Source organism: Brassica oleracea, chromosome C2 (assembly GCF_000695525.1).
Source record: "Brassica oleracea var. oleracea cultivar TO1000 chromosome C2, BOL, whole genome shotgun sequence".
Classification (NCBI taxonomy): domain Eukaryota; kingdom Viridiplantae; phylum Streptophyta; class Magnoliopsida; order Brassicales; family Brassicaceae; genus Brassica; species Brassica oleracea.
Window position 1 is genome coordinate 40,920,279 of NC_027749.1, and position 20,588 is coordinate 40,940,866.

The 20,588-nt window shown below is 29.5% G+C and overlaps 3 protein-coding genes and 1 long non-coding RNA gene across 4 annotated transcripts; 3 read left to right on the plus strand and 1 right to left on the minus strand.

Annotated features, from left to right (window-relative positions):
- Positions 1-3,262: 3,262 nt before the first annotated feature.
- LOC106326497 lies at positions 3,263-4,386 on the plus strand. Its single transcript, XM_013764469.1, has 3 exons — positions 3,263-3,314; positions 3,462-3,833; positions 3,923-4,386. Exons 1-3 carry the CDS (start codon positions 3,266-3,268, stop codon positions 4,306-4,308), a joined length of 807 nt encoding a protein of 268 aa, XP_013619923.1. The 5' UTR covers positions 3,263-3,265; the 3' UTR covers positions 4,309-4,386.
- A 2,790-nt stretch (positions 4,387-7,176) lies between these two features.
- On the plus strand, positions 7,177-8,747 carry LOC106325943. Its single transcript, XR_001267098.1, has 3 exons — positions 7,177-8,152; positions 8,244-8,370; positions 8,459-8,747. It is a non-coding gene; the product is annotated as an uncharacterized LOC106325943 (long non-coding RNA).
- A 920-nt stretch (positions 8,748-9,667) lies between these two features.
- Positions 9,668-10,289, minus strand: LOC106326397 (putative invertase inhibitor). Its single transcript, XM_013764385.1, has one exon. The coding sequence runs from the start codon at positions 10,252-10,254 to the stop codon at positions 9,727-9,729; it is 528 nt and encodes a 175-aa protein (XP_013619839.1). The 5' UTR covers positions 10,255-10,289; the 3' UTR covers positions 9,668-9,726.
- A 5,254-nt stretch (positions 10,290-15,543) lies between these two features.
- LOC106322961 (putative invertase inhibitor) lies at positions 15,544-16,217 on the plus strand. Its single transcript, XM_013761111.1, has one exon. It carries the CDS (start codon positions 15,617-15,619, stop codon positions 16,142-16,144), a length of 528 nt encoding a protein of 175 aa, XP_013616565.1. The 5' UTR covers positions 15,544-15,616; the 3' UTR covers positions 16,145-16,217.
- The last annotated feature ends 4,371 nt before the right edge of the window (positions 16,218-20,588 follow it).

Below are 20,588 nucleotides of genomic sequence, written 5' to 3' on the forward strand. Positions count from 1 at the left end.
TGATTCTCATGATTTTTCTATAAAAAGGCTTGCTAGCATTATAGAAAATACACACATTCATACAATCAAGAAACATTTCTTCCACTCAGAATAGTTATGCTAGTATTTTTTTTTATTTTGAGTCTGAGAGTACATCACAGAAATAGGGTCGATAGATTCTGTGTTTCGGTGATGGTAAACAGAAACAATGATGCAGTTGTATCCTGGGAATCTGAGCGCCATGAAACTGTCACACTACGGGATGTTTAAAGATTTAAGGAAAGAGAGTAACTATCTCGACTCTGCAATTCTTCTTTATTTTTATATTTCGGTATTGAAATTTTAATTTATGTTCTTATTATTCTTTACAAATATCAGTTGTCCTATGGTAGTAAAATAAAGTTCCTACACTCTTAAATCTTTAAATATTGTTTATGTTTTTGCACTAACAATACTGATATTTGTTAAAAGTTTTTGTTTTTTAAGAACATGTTAAAAGATGCTCGAGTCCGATCTGCTAGATTATTTTAAAATAATTTTTCTGCCACTTGAGACAATCGGTTATTAGTATTAATCGTGTTCAGTCAATAGTAGTGATCGTTTTCAGCACTAATGATACTAACATTGGCTTAAGTTTTATGAAACTAGTCAACAGGTGCTGATCGTGGGTTCTAGCAATCGAACGGGAAAGTAAATAGCAGGTTGTGGTATTTGATTATTGATTATATTAAATTGCAAAATTTATCAGTTTTGATCAGTTTCAATATGTTTTTTTTTAAACAAAAAAGAAAAGAAAACTGATGTTGATTTTATATCAAACCGTTACAAATTGCAAAGGAAAAGGGTTTATTGCTTTTGGTCAAAAATATATTTATAACTATTGGTACTTAATTAGTAAAACAATATGTTGAATAAAACGTTTTCCTGGATTAGTTATTGTGGAGTTATTGTTTAAACATTATTAGTCATATGTTTGGTATTGAGTAGTATATTAATCTGGGTTTGGTTTCTAGTGAACAAACTCATATTTCAATATAGCTAAACCAAAGTGATTAATAAAATCTCGATCTTTAAGAGATCGAAAGGTATATATATGGAAATGGATTTAGTGAGTCGACGCCCCAAATTTAGTTTGGGAGAGGTCTGCCACATATAAATCATTTGCCATAGAAAATAAAATGTTTGTTGATACTGATCAAAACATTTATATTTCATCAATGCTTAAATGCAATTTGTAAAAGGATTGACCATGAAAAAAAAAATGAAAATTCTAAAACCAATATAACTGGAACTGACATGTGTTTTGTAGTTTCTAAAGTCAATATGGTTGAGAATAATCATATAAAATTGTGTGGTTTTGATGGCAAAAATAATATCTTGTAATGATATGTATATTTGCTAAAAAGCAAAATATGGTTTTGGAAAAATCCAAAACATACAAGTTGGATTTATAAATCAACTTGAGAGAACTAGTATGAAAATAGTTGTATGTAAAATATGAATTTCTAAGAATGAAACACATTTTTCAAGAAAATTGTAATAATTTTCGAAATTACTTTTTATTCATTTAAATCTAAAAGAGTTGTAGATTAACTTTCTAAACTCTTAAGAGATGTTAAATATAATTATGCATGTTTTTGAGTTATCTTAAGAAATGTGGGGGAAGTTTTGCTTACCATATAAAGTCATTGGCAAGAGGCCAAATGAACTTAGTGATCGTTATCACAATATTTTTTTTTAGAAAACAAGTGTTATACACTTAGTTTTGTGTATAATGGTTAATTGTATCTTGAAAAACAGATGACAAAATCATTAGACAATTGATCTCGACTAATCTCAAGAGATTATGTCCACTATGATGACAACCTAGGATCTTTTTATTAAAGGTGTGTTATGAGATCATATTGTATATCATAAAAAGGAATGGGTAGCCTGTGAATTAAGATGAGGTTTGGCGGTAACTCTACCTAACTGACTGGAGATCCCAAGAAATAGGTTCAAGGAGACAACTAAGTCAAACTAAGTCTGTCCAAAGCTCTGTAAGACTTCGGTCTATACCCAGTTCCTATGATGATTAAACAGTGCTACATGTAAGGATTATAGGATAATCATTTGCTTTTAATGATTTGTGTCCATAGCTTTGAGATATGAATGAAGTAGTACATGATACTCCTCTAAACAAAGCTAATGGGAAATCACCTTGTGAGTGTGAAATGGGGCCGTTTCTAGGAGAATGAAGGAAAGGCTATATTCTCCAAGTTCACTCATGATTACCAGGACTGTTCACGGCCAAAATGAACACAATGGAGAACCTAGTTCTGTGAGAGAATGAAGCTGTGTTGTAGCTATTGTCTAGGTTTACACCAAAGCCCGGGAGGTTCAAGACATCATGGCCACCTCCTGGCCGAGTAAATCCGATAGCTATTAACAATGACTGGTTCAAGGCTGAAAAATTGCTACCAACTCATCATGCAGTGGATTTTTCGTTTGTACTCTCAAAAGTCCTTATTCATATGTCAAAAATGAAGTTTTATTTGAATGAGAAATGGAGGTCTAATGTGTGTGATTTAAGAATCTTGTATAAAGTAGCAAATACATACATTAGATATTTGATCTTGGATTTGGGTTTTGAGTTGTTAGTTGGACTTCATGTTCATTAACTTAAATCAAATATATGTTGATATTTTATATTGATAAAATATAAAAAAGAAATTCATTTTAAAGTATATTATTTAGTTTGAATTGGTCAAACAAAAAATAATTTTACTCTTTAATTTCTTGGTCAAAATGTGGAATAAATTCACATAATAATTGACAAGAATTAAAGACTCCATTAGTGCACCATGGATGTTTCATTTTTTGTGTTGAAAAATGAAACTTGTGCTTCTTATGATTTTTCTATAAAAGGGCTTGCTAGCATTATAGAAAATACACACATTCATACAATCAAGAAACATTTCTCCCACTCAGAATAGTTATGCTAGTATTTTTTTTTATTTTGAGTCTGAGAGTACATCACAGAAATAGGGTCGATAGATTCTGTTTTTCGGTGATGGTAAACAGAAACAATGCTGCAGTTGTATCTTGGGAATCTGAGCGCCATGAAACCGTCACACTACGGGCCGGGCGTTTAAAGATTTAAGGAAAGAGATTTACTATCTCAACTCTGCAATTCTTCTTTATTTTTATATTTCGGTATTGAAATTTTAATTTATGTTTTTATTATTCTTTACAAATATCAGTTGTTCTATGGTAGTAAAATAAAGTTCGTACAGAAAAAGAAGACATGGCTGAGGCAAGATTGCTTGACATGTCGAGAGTTCCATTCATCCCAGGTCTCTCTTTCTTTCTCTTCCATTACTCTCCCTTACCTTTACTTGGTGCAAAACACAATAATGTTTCCTCCTTTATGAGTTTGCTGCTTTGTTAATAGTTGGTAATCTCTTCTTCTGTGGTTTTGTTTATGTTATAACCGAGCACAGGGAGGATACACGCGACCAACAACGAGTTCCAGAGATACGGTCCGAAGGGTTTCATGGAGATCAAGATCCTCGAAAACGACAACCTTTACGTCCGTGTCGACTTGCCCGGTGTTCCCGACGACGGTGTCCGCCACAGAGTCGACTCCGTGAGGCAAAAGGTTGTCTTTTTATCCGGTGAAGAAACTCTCGGCGACGAAGACGACAAGAAAAACGCCCGTGAGTACTCCGGGACAGCCGGTTTAGGGTGTGACTGCTGCGAGATAACGGGAGTGGATGCGAAGATGAAAGATGGAGTCTTGAGGATGATTGTGTCGAGGGTCAAAGTCAAAGACCATGACAACAAGTGTACTCTCTTTCTCCCTCCTAACGCAGGTTCGAAGCCCTCCTCTCTCTCAAAAGTCAAAAAGATCACACCTTTTGGAGTTTTGCTTATACATTACTGTAAAATGTTTCGTTTATAGGCAAATCTGGAAGGTACAATCCAGATGAATCTCCGTGGAACTTGGCTGAGTTGGAGGATCATCCCTTTGTGGTGAAAGGTCGTAAGGACTCGTCCACTTCAGAAGCAACATCCGATGGAGGCCGTCTCTTTTCATTGGATCTGCCAGGTGTTTGTGGTGATGATATGCTGGTGCTTCCCAATGAGAACGAAGTCAAGTTCTATGGTGAGAACAAGGAGTTGTGTGAGCACGATGAGAGTTGCCGTATCTTCATGGGAGCCATCAAGGGTTCTAGCTTTTGTGCTCCTGGAGTTCCACTTTTGAGCAACGACATCGCTTGGGATGCTGAGTTTGGTCTTCTCAAAGTGCGTGTCTCACCTCCTGGCAGCAACATCAGCAGCGAGTAGTCATGCTCTCATCTCTCTATTTTGTGTCTTTCATTTCAAATGTCTATCTTGTTTTAGTTTGGGAGAACTTTTGATCGCTACCAAGTCTTCATGTTTTAAGCTGTGACAGTTATGTGTGGTTTTTCGGATGGCTTGCTTGGTGTCTACGTATCACTTCCACACTTAAAGCTACACTCAAAACTAAATGGGATTGGAATTCAAACCTATAAAATGTGTGCAAAGCTATTGTAGTAATACTATTGAACAAAGGGCTATAGTAACCTAAGGTCTTTGGATAAGTCATGATTTTGTTAAGGTTGCTCGCTGGAACAGAGTTACACAGAGGAAGAATGAAACATCTAGTGCAGAGAATTTCCCAGTTAGAAGCAAAACATGAGAGAAATGACCTATGAAGATTGAATTGAAAAAATATGCACCAAAATATAACAACTGAGAAAGGAAAAAGCTGTAGGGGAACCTCATGAGAAGTGTTTTCCTGAAGCATTTTTAGATCCATGTTCTGAGGCTAAACTATTAATCTTGTCCAGTCCAATTTATGAAAACTCAAACCACTATATTCCACCACGTCACGTCTAACTTGACAGTCATATGCTCAACGTTAATCTCCAGTAGTGGAACATCATTACTCCCTAAACCAAGAGCATGTGACACGAATGTATTATAGCCTCTCAGTTTTTTTTTGACAAAACGTGATTTGCTCCAAAGTGAAAGTAGAACACAGAGAAGTTCGGATGTGCAACAATATAGTTTACCTTGTGTTAACTTACAAAAAGTAGAATCATAAACGTTTCCATTTGCCGAGAGAGTGGAACATGAAAAAAAATGGTGATGATCACATCATCATGCTTATTCCCTATATATTAATCATTCCCTATATATTAATCATGGAGCATTACAACATATTTTTGTAGCCACGTGTCATCACGATAATGATTCTTAGAATTGTTAGAAAAATAAGTTGGTCCATATAAGCATATACTATGATTTTTATTAAACTAACTATCAAATTAATTAGTAGTGTACAAAAGAATATTTCTTCTTTCCTTAAATAAAAGTTACGGAATTACCTAATATGGTTAACATATAGATGACAATTAATGATTGTGAATAATACATATTTGATAACAATTTTTCTAACATCTCTCTTTTCTGTTTAATTTTATACTATTAAAAAAATTAAACAATCACATTAATCATATAATAAACAAATTTAGATTTTTTCTTATATATTATATTTTGAATTTTTAAAACGACTATAAATTACTAAAAATGGTAAAAGTCCCACATTGGAAATTTTGTGATCAATGGTTTAACTTTTTTTTGTTCAAGCAAAATGCAAATGATCATATATCGTAGGGGTAGGCGTTCAGATACACGTTCGGATTCGTATTCGGTATTTCAGTATAAAGTTATAGAACCCATTCATGTATTTTTTATATTTCGAGTCGGTTTCGGGTATTTTATGTTCGGGTTCAGATATTTTGGGTTGGGTTCGGATATTTAAATTTTTTTAAAAAATAAATAAATTATTCATTGTTTAAGTTTTTTGTATTTAAAATATATTTTAACTTAACTGGTTTTTTAATTTTTAAAAGATTAAACTATTAATCGATTAGAAAGACACAAATTTAATTGTTTTTTTGAAAATTTAGATGCAACTTTTGTTAATGCAAGAAACAAGAGCTTGATATGTATTTTAAATTTTTAAGTGAGTAGCAAATGATTTTGTCCATAATTAGATGTATATTATCTAATTTTGAGCAATAATCATTATTAATATAAATAATTTGAATAAAATGAGAGAAGTAAACTAGAAATATATGGTTAAGTATACTTATGTTTGGTTTTCTTCGGATATCCATTCGGGTTTACCCGTTCGGATTCAAATATTACCTGAACTGCTCAAATAAATAATTTGATTTATTGTTCTTGAATTAGATGATTTTCAGACCGAGCTGATGAGTATATACTTAACATACATTTATATTTCGAGTCTGCACTTATATCCTATAACAACTTGATATATTAGATTTGAACACTAATCTGTTAATATAGTTTTCCAGTGATTTTTTTTCAAAATTTTGATTCTTAGATATGTATCTGGAGTGAAACTAATTTTTACAGATGTCTATTTTTTTTTAAATTGACACTTATGTAATTCACCGAATTCATAGAAGAAGTTAAAAACAAAACTTAACTCATATCAATGAAACAAAGACGGGAACGAAAACACAATTTTATAGAGGTATAAAATGAAATCACTTATGGAGAGTCAATAGTAAACAGATCGAGAGAAAAAAACCTAATCCCCTTTCGTCATTATATATAATTGATGTTGCCTATTTGGTTTTGGTGATTTGTGTCAGCCGCAAAACTTAATTTTTTTTACAATTGCGTTAACTATTCAACAACGATGATATATTTAAGAGACCAACATTTGTATTCGTCAGTATATAATCGATAAAAATTGTAGTCTTGCAAAATGTTAAAACTATTTAATAAATAAACATTATTATAAAAACTCATTTCGCGCATGCGCGTGGATTATCACCTAGTTCATATAGTACATATGGTATGCATTGATGATTACTGACCTCCTAATCATAACAATAGCATAATTTAAGCATTTCAATAAAATAATATTTACTATTCCTAAATCATAGCTATCTATCTATTTATATAAAATAGAGTTTCTTTCTCTCCAATGATGTCCACATGGAATGCCACTAATTCGTGCATCCTGCATGTGACACGTGTCCCATAATGAAACGCAGCGTGTCATGTTTTGGCTTCCGCCCAGGCTTCACTTGGGCTTCGTCCCACGCTTTGTCAAGCGGCCCAGCGACGACCTAACTGAGCGCACACCCTAATCCTTGGTGTGATGAACACATCTGTGTTCTTCGTTTCTCTTCGAACGGCCATATGCTCTTCTCTTAATCGAGTCTGTTACAGATCCATCGCATTAAACACCTTCTTTAATCCAGCAACCACTATTCTACTTTCAATTTGAGTGTTGCTTCTGAAAAGCGTTCTATATGTGAGTATAAATAGATATGTCTTTCTCCTCTCAAAATCATATTCTCGATCTCTTGGAACAATGAAATAATGTTTTTAAGATGGCGGCCTCCTCTGTCCTCCTCATAGATTCTGGTTCGATGTGGTAGAGAACGTCTAGATCCGATAATCTTCGATCTACACCAATTATATTTGTGGTTCTTCCCAGAAAGATCAAACCAATTAAAAGAGATAAACAAACAGTGAACCGATGTTCCGGTGGCCGGAAGAAAGTTGTGTTGTCCGGATTCATGTACCGATCTGGTGACATTTATGCGCTAAGATGGATTTTCCTCTGAGAATGTTTACTCCTGTGTAATTCGTTTTTTTTAAGATTTTCCAGTTGTTTTTGCTCTCTGTGCAGTGTTTTAGAAGAAGATAAATCTTTAAAAGGTGGATTCAGTTCCATGCGTGGTAGTTGTATTCTAATTGTGTTGTTAATTAGTTTGTTTTATATGTTGGAATATTTAAGGTTAACACTATGCTGCTACCTGCTAATTTTGTTTGTCAATATGGAAATTTAGTGTGTTAGATGGATTGTGTTGTACGTTTATGAAAGCTTTCTATTTTATGATCTCTAAGCTGGAGTTTTGATGTTCTTTCTGGTCTTTTTATTGTTGTATCTGGTGATGATATGATACAAAAAGCCAAGAGGTATGGGATCTGCATGTTTTCAAAAAGTGCATAGGAAAAAACAGAGGTTCAGACAAGAGCTACAAGAAGGCTTACCTAAGAAATATAAGCCTTTGGCCGGAGCTTCTCACGCCAAAGGACTCGTCCTTGAGCTCATGTAAGACATAGAATATGCTTCTTTATCTGTTTTTTTTGTGTGTGTGGACATTGTTGATGATGAGCGATTCTCTGTCTGTTTGATTATGCAGAGGAATGTAGGCTAAGCAGCCATGCTCTGGTATATGTAAGTGTTCTAGAGTAAAACTTGTCAAGAATGGAAAGAAGGTTGCTGCTTTTGTCCCCAACGATGGTTGTTTGAACCTCATTGAGCCAAATGTAAGCTGAATGAATAAAGCCTTTTGTAACCATTTATGATTAGTTTTGTCAAAGGTTGAATTCATGTTTTGTGTTATGTTGTTTGCAGGACGAGGTTTGATATCTGGATTTGGGCGTAAGAGTCATACTGTGGGAGATATTCCAGGCGTAAGGTACAAGGTCGTCAAGGTTTCTGGTGTTTTACTCTCTGCTCTCTACAAGGACAAGAAGGAGAAGCCAAGGTCTTAAAACAAAACCTTCAAAGCTTTTGAATTTTATTTTTGATGGCATAAGCACTTTTCAGTATTTTAGTTAAATAAAAGAACTCTTGTGTTATGTTCTACTTTGGGATTCAGTAACTTGGTGTGTTAAATCTTGTATTCTGATGACCATTTGAGTTTTTAGTTTATTCGACCTTATAATATGTCACTGCCAATGGCATGGAATTCTATTACTAATCCAAAACAAGTGATACATATCACTACATAATATACTCATTCGTAATCCTGGCAATTATAAGTCATAAAGATAAACAAAAGTCACACAGCCAGCTTACAAATTGAATAAGGTAGCCAAACAAGTTTAAGATCACATCAGTGACCAATCAAAACAGACCAGAAACAAAACAGACCATATCTAATATACATAAATAATTTTATAATCAATTATACATTTTAACTCATACAAAATTTTAACAATAATCTATTGTAAAAACTAAATTTAGTAAAACATAAGATAATCCACTAAAGTATATAAAATTAAGCAAAAAAATTATGTAAATTTATTTACAAGTTTGTTTCTTTTCTACTAACAATAAAAAAAAAGAACATGATGGGTTTTTTTTGATCATCCAACTACAGAAAATCACAAAATAAATGATGTAATGCCACATCCAATTCTTAATATATAATTAAAACATAGATTACTTACCAAAAGAAAATCATCTTGAACCTTTTAACAAGAAAAAAAAATTCAAAATTTAAAAAATCATAACTAATTTTTCAGATAACATGGTTTATTTAGTTGTTCATATACAATAACATGCACAAAATTTTACTATTATGTATATTTCTAAATAATAAAAATTTATATTAAATATTTACTCTAATTACTTAAATTATTTGTTAATTTTCATCCCGCACTTAGGGCGGACCGGCCCTAGTATAATTATAACATACTGTATTGATTTTTTCCGCTAAGACAGTGGAGTATTTAAATTTCCTTTTTTTTGCAGATATTATTTTTAGGGTCTTTTTGAAAAAAAAAATTCAAATAATAGCAAATATTTCCAATGGAATAATTTTCCTTTGCTCTTAAATTTATTATTAGGTAAACGAAAATCCACATTACATAATGCAAGAACTTATGGTAATTTCATCAGAGCATATTGGTAAAAGCTAAAGGAATCAAAATCTTCTGAAACGAAACATTGTTCTCGTTTGTAACGGGAGATTTAGCGTGCTTTTCTTTGAAACCATCTTCACAAGTGACAGGTTCATCCAAAGCAGCACTCAGATGCATATTAGCACTTTTGTAATCACTGGATTTAACGTTCATCAAAGCTTCTTTTAAAGAATCATAAGCATCGTCATAAAGCTTTACGCAAGTGCGTAACGCGGGTTCAATACTCGGTGCATACTTTTTGCTCTTGAGAATAGTCTCAACTATCCCTTTCACGTTAATTGTTTTGGATGCAGCGTTATTCGTTGACGCTAGGACCAATCCTGATAGACTAGTTGCAGTTTTGCTTTGCGGATCTTGTTCAAGTGATTGGATGCAAAAATCATACTTGAGATTAGGGTCTTTTGCTGCAGCTGTTTTGCAGGAATCTCGAATCAAGGTTTGCGCGGCTGCGAAACAGTTTAGGAGGAGAAAGAACATTACAACTGAAACGAAGAACTTCATGCTTTTGTTTTCTTTGTGAGAGATGAGAAGAGATGAATATGATGTTAACTTTGTGATTCACGAGACTGATATATATATATATATCTGACGTAAGGGTATATGTCATTGTTTCTTGTTTTCTTGTGTGTTATAAACTTATTATAAAAAGAATATTTCAGTTTTAATAAGAAGATACTATTTCATATTAAAAACTCTGTTTACATTTTTAAAAACTATAATATATTCACTTGGATTATTTCTCAAATTGTCAATTTATCTGAACATGGTCAACATGTAACAGTAGTTTTCCATATATACACGTCGTCAGATTTATTCAACTCTCAGAGCATCATTACTGGTTCAATTTCTTAGTGGAGTACCTGATGAGTTTAATATTAATAGAGTTTTATTGTGTAATTAAAATTAAAACCAATAATATGTACATAACCATTCGTAAAGTAACATGTGGCATATAAATCTCTGATAGACTTGGCAAAGTCTATGTGCGACCAGACGTTTCTTCCCATTTGACGCTCTCTCTCTTGCTTTATTAATTTTTTATTATTATAAATGTCAGTCTCATGAGTTACTCTTCCACTGCATGTGCTCTTAGCTTTCCATATCATACATAAAATATCAAAAATGAGATCTCTTCTACAGTTATTAAAAAACAAAAATATACCTTTTAATATCGATTTTCTCAAAATCATATTTGAGATTAGGGTCTTTTGCTGCAGCTGTTTTGCAAGAATCTCGGATGAAGGTTTGCGCGGCAGCGAAACAGTTTAAGAGTAGAAAAAACATTACAACTGAAACGAAGAACTTCATGCTTTTGTTTTCTTTGTTAGAGATGAGAAGAGATGACTACGATGTTAACTTTGTGATTCACGAGGCTGTTATATATATATATATATATATATATATATATATATCTGATGTAAGGGTATATATTCTCCTTTCTTATATGTCATTATTTCCTGTTTTCTTGTTTGTTATGAACTTATTATAGAAAAAATATTTCAGTTTTAATAAGAATATACTATTCCATATTAAGAACTCGATTTAAATTTTTAAAAATTCATAATATATTCACTTTTAAGGATTATTTCTCAAATTGTAAAAATTTATCTGAACTTGGTCAACAGGTAACAATAGCTTTCCATATATACACGTCAGATTTAGTCATTAGACCATCATTAACGGGAGGGGGTCTTAGCAATAGGGTCCTTCGCAAAAATAACTAATAAAATATTGGGTGGGTCTCACTAATTTTTAAAAATCGGGTCCAAAAATTAGAAGGCGAACCAAAAATATAAAAAAAATGAGATGTCTTCTACAATTATTAAAAAAACAAAAATATACCTTTTAATATTGATTTTCTCATCAATTTTTCATATAGAGGTCGGCATGCAAAAATCCTAAATCAAAGAATGTGTATTTACTAAATATTTAAGTAACATCTGTATCAGAAAAACCTTCAATCTCATTATTTATTCATCACGCAAAAAAATGATCATTACTACTCGTAAAAAACAGTGATGTTGTGCATTTTTAAAAATAAATATTTAATTATTAAAAAAAAAATACAGACACTATAGAAAATTAAATAAAAGTTTAATTCCACAAAAACAAAAAAAAATTGAAAATTAAAAAATAAATCAAAATATTCAAACAATTTTTCAATAAGTAAAAAAAAGATTGAAAACTGAAAAAGTTACAGAAAAAAATATTTTAAAAATTTTCTCACATATCATCGTTGATAATAATGATTTCTGACATATCACTAATGACGATGACGACTTTCAGAAAATATCACCATTGACAATGACAGTGATATGTTGAAAACCGTCAACTCATCGATTTGTCAACGATGTTAAGTCGAAAATTGTGATCAGAGAAATAAAGTATTTTAAATTTCTGTCTTTTTGCAAATACTATTTTAGTGTTTTATAATTTCAAATAGTAGCAAAAATTTCCAATAAAATAAAGTTCCTTTGCTATTATTTATTATTAGATAAAGGAAAATTCATATCACATAATACAAAAAGTTATGGTAATTTCATCAGAGCATATTTGTAAAAGCTAAAGGAATCAAAATCTTCTGAAACAAAACATTGTTCTCGTTTGTAACGGAATATTTCGCGTGCTTCTCTTTGAAGCCATCTTAGCAATAGGGTCCTTGGCAAAAACTAATAAAATATTAGGTGGGTCTCACTAATTTTTAAAAATCGGGTCCCTAAGGTTGTGATATAAGGACAGACCTTCACTTGTTTTTTTTTGGTCTGGTAAAAAAAAATTAGAAGGCGAACCAAAAATATAAAAAAAATGAGATGTCTTCTACAATTATTAAAAAAACAAAAATATACCTTTTAATATTGATTTTCTCATCAATTTTTCATATAGAGGTCGGCATGCAAAAATCCTAAATCAAAGAATGTGTATTTACTAAATATTTAAGTAACATCTGTATCAGGAAAAACCTTCAATCTCATTATTTATTCATCACGCAAAAAAATGATCATTACTACTCGTAAAAAACAGTGATGTTGTGCATTTTTAAAAATAAATATTTAATTATTAAAAAAAAAATACAGACACTATAGAAAATTAAATAAAAGTTTAATTCCACAAAAACAAAAAGAAATTGAAAATTAAAAAATAAATCAAAATATTCAAACAATTTTTCAATAAGTAAAAAAAAGATTGAAAACTGAAAAAGTTACAGAAAAAAATATTTTAAAAATTTTCTCACATATCATCGTTGATAATAATGATTTCTGACATATCACTAATGACGATGACGACTTTCAGAAAATATCACCATTGACAATGACAGTGATATGTTGAAAACCGTCAACTCATCGATTTGTCAACGATGTTAAGTCGAAAATTGTGATCAGAGACATAAAGTATTTTAAATTTCTGTCTTTTTGCAAATACTATTTTAGTGTTTTATAATTTCAAATAGTAGCAAAAATTTCCAATAAAATAAAGTTCCTTTGCTATTATTTATTATTAGATAAAGGAAAATTCATATCACATAATACAAAAAATTATGGTAATTTCATCAGAGCATATTTGTAAAAGCTAAAGGAATCAAAATCTTCTGAAACAAAACATTTTTCTCGTTTGTAACGGGAGATTTCGCGTGCTTCTCTTTGAAACCATCTTAGCAATAGGGTCCTTAGAAAAAACTAATAAAATATTTGGTGGGTCTCACTAATTTTTAAAAATTGGGTCCCTAAGGTTGTGATATAAGGACAGACCTTCACTTGTTTTTTTTTTTGGTCTGGTAAAAAAAAATTAGAAGGCGAACCAAAAATATAAAAAAAATGAGATGTCTTCTACAATTATTAAAAAAACAAAAATATACCTTTTAATATTGATTTTCTCATCAATTTTTCATATAGAGGTCGGCATGCAAAAATCCTAAATCAAAGAATGTGTATTTACTAAATATTTAAGTAACATCTGTATCAGGAAAAACCTTCAATCTCATTATTTATTCATCACGCAAAAAATGATCAGTACTACTCGTAAAAAACAGTGATGTTGTGCATTTTTAAAAATAAATATTTAATTATTAAAAAAAAAATACAGACACTATAGAAAATTAAATAAAAGTTTAATTCCACAAAAACAAAAAGAAATTGAAAATTAAAAAATAAATCAAAATATTCAAACAATTTTTCAATAAGTAAAAAAAAGATTGAAAACTGAAAAAGTTACAGAAAAAAATATTTTAAAAATTTTCTCACATATCATCGTTGATAATAATGTTTTCTGACATATCACTAATGACGATGACGACTTTCAGAAAATATCACCATTGACAATGACAGTGATATGTTGAAAACCGTCAACTCATCGATTTGTCAACGATGTTAAGTCGAAAATTGTGATCAGAGACATAAAGTATTTTAAATTTCTGTCTTTTTGCAAACACTCTTTTAGTGTTTTATAATTTCAAATAGTAGCAAAAATTTCCAATAAAATAAAGATCCTTTGCTATTATTTATTATTAGATAAAGGAAAATTCATATCACATAATACAAAAAGTTATGGTAATTTCATCAGAGCATATTTGTAAAAGCTAAAGGAATCAAAATCTTCTGAAACAAAACATTGTTCTCGTTTGTAACGGGAGATTTCGCGTGCTTCTCTTTGAAACCATCTTCACAAGTGCCCGGTTCATCCAAAGCAGCACTCAGATCCACATTTTAAATGGGCCTAAAACAATTTTGACCAAAAAAAAAAAGCAGTCTAAAATAAGTCGTTGTGGTAGAGAAATATATCGGTACGATTAATGGATCATGACGTTACCCAAACTTTCACCATGTATTCTCTTCCTCCAATAGAAAAAGAAAAGGCCCTGCTTTAAATCCTCTTCTTCTTTTTTGAAACTTTGCTTTAAAAAATATTTCTACATAATTGTGTAGTAAATGCACACACTTTGAGTCAAGATGTTTGCACGCCACTCATTTGAACACATTTATCTGGAACCGACGAATCAAACATAACCGAAACGAAAAACAAGATTCAATTCAGATTTTTATCTTATCAATTATCTGAATGGATCCTAAATTTTTAAAACTGAAAAATCAAAACCGAACCGAAATCAAATAGATACATGAATTTCTATAATATGTATATAGTTTACATACTTCTAAATATTAACTATATTTAGTTTTCAAATGATCAAATAATTTGAAAATATTATTTATAAACCAAAATATCCTAAAAAATGAATTCCATAATACATTTTTGAAATATTTAAAATTATCCAAATTTTTATCCAAAAACCTGAAATATCTGATATTTAATTCAAAAATCCGAATTTCTACTTTTTAATCCGAATTGACAAAAAACTAGAACAAAAATTGAACCAAATGATATCCAAAATTAACTTGGATATTAGCCAGTTCCTAACTTTGTTATCCGAACGAACCGAAAATTGGAATAATGAATTGAAACCAAACAGAATTTCCTAAATACTGCAAAGATCCTAAACCTATAGAACCAAAAAAAACAAAAACTGAACCAAATGCCCATAAATACCAATAATCTAAGAAAGTCAATACTAAAAGGTGAATATTTGTTTTTAATAATTAAAATGTTGGTGAAAACGGCAAGAGATCTCATTTTTGATATTTGTATGTATGATATGGAAACACATCAAAATGAGTTGACTAAATCTAAAGCGTACGTATGGAAAGCATATATTGCATGTTAACCAAGTTAAAATAAATTGATTATTTGAGAAATAATCCTTAAAAGTGAATATGTTAACATCCCTGACGACATATATATATACAACATCCTTGTGAATCAAAAACTAAACATCATATTCATCAATCCTCATCTCTCACAAAGAAAATAAAACATGAAGTTCTTCGTTTCAGTTGCATTGTTCTTTCTCTTCTTAAACTGTTTCGCTACCGCGCAAACTCTTATTCGAGATTCTTGCAAAACAGCTGCAGCAAAAGATCCTACTCTCAAATATGATTTTTGCGTCCAATCTCTTGAACAAGATCCCCAGAGCAAAACCGCAACTAGTCTAAAAGGATTGGTCTTAGCATCAACTACTAACGCTGAGTCCAAAACAACTAACGTGAAAGGGATAGTTGAGACTATTCTCAAGAGCAAAACGTATCCACCGGGTACTGAACCTGCGTTACGCACTTGCGTAGAGCTTTATGACGATGCTAATAATTCTTTAAATGAAGCTTTGATGAACGTTAAATCCGGCGATTACAAAAGTGCTAATGTGGATCTGAGTGCTGCTTTGGATGAACCGGGCACTTGTGAAGATGGTTTCAAAGAGAAGCACGCGAAATCTCCCGTTACAAACGAGAACAATGTTTTGTTTCAGAAGATTTTGATTCCTTTAGCTTTTACAAATATGCTCTGATGAAATTACCATAACTTTTTGTATTATGTGATATGAATTTTCCTTTATCTAATAATAAATAATAGCAAAGGAACTTTATTTTATTGGAAATTTTTGCTACTATTTGAAATTATAAAACACTAAAATAGTATTTGCAAAAAGACAGAAATTTAAAATACTTTATGTCTCTGATCACAATTTTCGACTTAACATCGTTGACAAATCGATGAGTTGACGGTTTTCAACATAGCCAATTTAGTTAATCATTAAAACTGTTTTAGGCCCATTTAAAAAAAAATGATGATGGTTCATATCGGTTCTAGCCAAATTTCAAAATTAAAATATTAAGGTCTCAATACTCTTTCAATGCAAATTTCAAAATTAACATATTTATATATTTTTAAATGGTACATAGTTTAATTTAAACGATATTAATATGTATATATATTTAATATGAATATCTATTAAATAAAAATTCATATTAATACGATTGTATGATCATTTTTATCTTGTTATAACAAAAAAATTAAGCCATTGATCGCAAAATTTTCAAAGGGATTTTTAACATTTTTTGTAATTTAAAGTCATTTAAAAAATTCAAAATGTAACATATAAGGAAAAATCTAATTTCTTTTATTATATGGTTAATGTGATTGTTTAATTTCTTTTAATAATATAAAATTAAACAAAAATGAGGAAGGATACAAAAATTGTTATCAAATCTTTATTATTCATAATCATTAATTGTCATATATATGTTAATCATATTAGGTAATTTCGTAGCTTTTATTTAAGGAAATAATACATACTTTTATATTTTGAGTTAATATAATATTCTCCAGTAATAAGAATTTGGAACAACATTTTTTAATTGATTCGTAAGCTGTCAAGTAGGCAACTTTTTAAATGACACTCAAGTGGAGAATTCTAGACTTTGGGCATATAATATCTCATACAACCAAAACGATTTTTTTCTTGTACTTTTTTTAAACTTAAAACTGTTTTTTTTTTTGGACAAATAATCTCTCATACTATCGATCAATTTTTTATTTAGTTTATAATTTCTGATTTATAAATATCCCTCAATCGAATATAAAACATAAAAATGTGACTATTTCTGATTTTGTTTATAATTTATATATGATTTTATGTTCAAATTCTTATATGACTAGTATTATTATTCATTTGACATTTGACATCATCAGACAATCAAAAATTTGTAGCTAAGTGTAAGAAAATTTCAAAAGTACTCTTATTATTGTCTTATAAGTAACTAATTTTCCTTTTTTAATAGATAATTTTGTATGTTAAAAAAGCATGACAAAAAATAGATACAAATATTTCACATCTATATTTAGGTTTAAGCTTTTACATATTATTTTTACAAAACACAATTGTATTTACATGAAGAGTATTACCTCGGTATTTTCCTTTAATATCTTGATACAACTCAACCTTTTATTATCCTTATTACATCTTATGATGCTAACATACTTTTATATTTTGATGTTGTGTTTGTATATATAAGACAAAATATATAAATAATAAACAGAATTTTTCTACTAAAAATAAATAGTTGTATAAAAATCTAAAAGAAAAATTAATTATAAAATAATTAATTTCCTTTTTAAAATCTAAATAAAATAAATATATAAAAATAATCTTATATTTTCTTATAACTAACAAAATTTACTTTTTAATAATTTTGTGTTAAAAAAATATAAATCAAAATTAACTTCAAATATTTCACCTGATATGATTGTGACATGTGTCAATTAAAAAAATATATTGAATGTGTCAATAAAAACTGTCATTATGTGAAGATAACTTCATCTTTTCCTAAAATCCTAAATAAAAGAGATTTCTAAAAAAAAAATATTTTCTAATCTTAACCAATTAAGAATTTTTTTTCCTTTAAAAAAAACAAATCCTGACCAGAGAGAATTGTAAAATTTTATTTCATAGTAATTTGTACTTATAAAAATTAATGATAAACATGATAGTAAAAAAATATTTAGTTAACAAGAAAATTTGTAAAAAAAATATTAGTGATATTGGAAAAATGAATTTTGAAAATGGCAACATTTAAAAATAGTTAATATTACTGAAAATAATTATTTGATAGAAATTTTATTTTTCTAAATCCTAGAAAAAATATAATTGTAAGAGGTTATGTAATATTAATTTCCTTTTATAAAATCCTAAAAAATTGTACAAGAATATTTGATAGTTGCTTTACTTATTTATATAAAAAATCATAAACAAAAAAAAATTGTATCATATTTTTAAGTCCTAACCAAAAGAGAATTGTAAAAAATTATTTGATAATATTTTTAAGAGAGTATTTGATGATGAACATGATACAAAATATTATTTAATTAAAAAAAGAAGTGTAAAATTAGTTTTGATACAAAATGTAAATTTTTTTATTAGTAACTAAAAATAATTATTTGATAGCAATTTTTTTTTCTGAAATTCTACAGAGAAGATAATTGTAATAGGTTATATGATAGTAATTTTCTTTTTCTAAAATCTTAAACAAAATTGTAAAAGAGTATTTATTTTTTTTAATTGTAAATAAAAACGAGATTTATAAAATAGAATGTTTTCCTTTTTAAAAACAAATCCTAACAAAATAAAATTTTAAAGAATTATTTAATAAAACATTAAATTATTACATAAGAACATGTATAATGTTGTCATTGACTCGATTAGTGTATTTGACTTTCATTTCTTTTTACTTTTCATTTAGTTTCTTATTTTGGGTTGTGTTCCGTTTAAACTTTTAGATATAGTATTTTATCTAATTCTAAGTACAAAGTTTATAAAAATTCATCTTTGTACCATGACTATAAAATACAAATATTAACTTAAACTTATGTGTAAAAATGAGTTTTAATTATAAAATAAATCTCAAACAACATATGCAAAAAACAATCATAAAACTATAATAAAATTATTTATTATTTTATAGTTTTTATTAACTTAAAACATTACATAAAACTCGTTGCAACGCAACGGGCACATATATTGTACAAAATAAAGCTATTAACGAGAACTAATCATATTTATTAATAACTTTTGTTTTGGTAAAACTCACTTAACACCCTATTCCTTAATTAGGCTCTATAAGGGGCCAGCAGCTCCACTAAAGTTGGTAGTGGGCATTCAGGTACCTATTCAGATTCAGTTCCGGTTTGTTCAGGTTTTAGATTTTCAGAGTTAAGGATTTTAACCACATTCGGATATTTTTTAATTTTAGTTCGGTTTGGTTCTTTACGAGTATGATTCGGGTTCGGATTACTCTTTAAATTATAATTAAAATTTTTAAATTCATTTGTACTTTAAATTTCTCAAATTTAAAAATATAGCAATATATAACATATATACTTGAATAATGTATGCTAAAATACCTAAACTTAACATAAAAATTGGTTTGGTTTCAAGATTTGGATGAATAATCAGTAGATATTTTAAGTATTTTTGATGTTGTGAGGTTTTTTTGCTATTTTAAATATTTACTTTTGACTATTTGTATATATTTTTAAGTATATTGGAAAACTTCAAAATATCTTATATATTTTATATATATTTTGAATATTAAATTTAAAAATAACTAATATATTGAATTATAAATTTAATGCGGATATATTCAGATACCAAAATATTTCGGTTCGGATCGGATTCGGTTCTAGTTCTCTAATTATCAAAATTTTGAACCTTTTCATATATGTAACCAATTTTGGTATGGTTCGATACTACTTTCCGAATCGGATTCGGTTCTTCGAATTCTGGTTTTTTTCACAACCCTAACTAAAGTAGTTTGACAGCTATTTTAATGCGTGTAGATGAGTAATGCTATTAAACGAGTAAGAAAGTCGATAACAACATAGACATCATTCTCTTTTCTCAGGGGAGATATCTGTTAATTCTCGCCGTTAAATGACAATTCACAAATTACGAGTCCATCCATCTCTTACCTTCTTGAGAACATGTGAGGCCTTATCCCATTTTCACGCTTTCAGGTATTCAAAGCTGAGGTTACGAGTGATAGCCATCTGAGTGAGTCTTAAGACAATCTTCCAAAAACTTCTTACTACTCTTAAATCTCTTCTCTTTATAATCTTCCCTCCAATTCTTTTCATGTTCGTAAGGTTTGCTATAGCGTTTTACGTACCTACCAGGGTCAATCATTGATATTTTTCACTTTCTGGCTCTCGGGATTCTCTTTGAAATATGCGATGCAAAACTTATAGAATTCTTCGGTGTCTAACGGCAACGGGGTTCTAATTAAATTGGAAATATACTTGCATTTTTTTTTTTTGATTAATAGAAGCTGCCTCTTTGTTGGCTGTTAAACCACTGAAGATAAGAACATGGGCGGATCTAGGATCAAATATAATTGGGGGTACATACACAAATTTTCACTATACATATTTTTTTTAATTGGGGGCACTTGTTCCAA

Coding starts and splice junctions, on each gene's coding strand:
- LOC106326497 (XM_013764469.1), top strand. CDS start 3,266: ATGGCTGAGGCAAGATTGCTTGACATGTCGAGAGTTCCATTCATCCCA. Junction 3,315..3,461: donor GAGAGTTCCATTCATCCCAG/GTCTCTCTTTCT, acceptor AACCGAGCACAG/GGAGGATACACGCGACCAAC. Junction 3,834..3,922: donor CTTTCTCCCTCCTAACGCAG/GTTCGAAGCCCT, acceptor TTTCGTTTATAG/GCAAATCTGGAAGGTACAAT.
- LOC106326397 (XM_013764385.1), bottom strand. CDS start 10,254: ATGAAGTTCTTCGTTTCAGTTGTAATGTTCTTTCTCCTCCTAAACTGT.
- LOC106322961 (XM_013761111.1), top strand. CDS start 15,617: ATGAAGTTCTTCGTTTCAGTTGCATTGTTCTTTCTCTTCTTAAACTGT.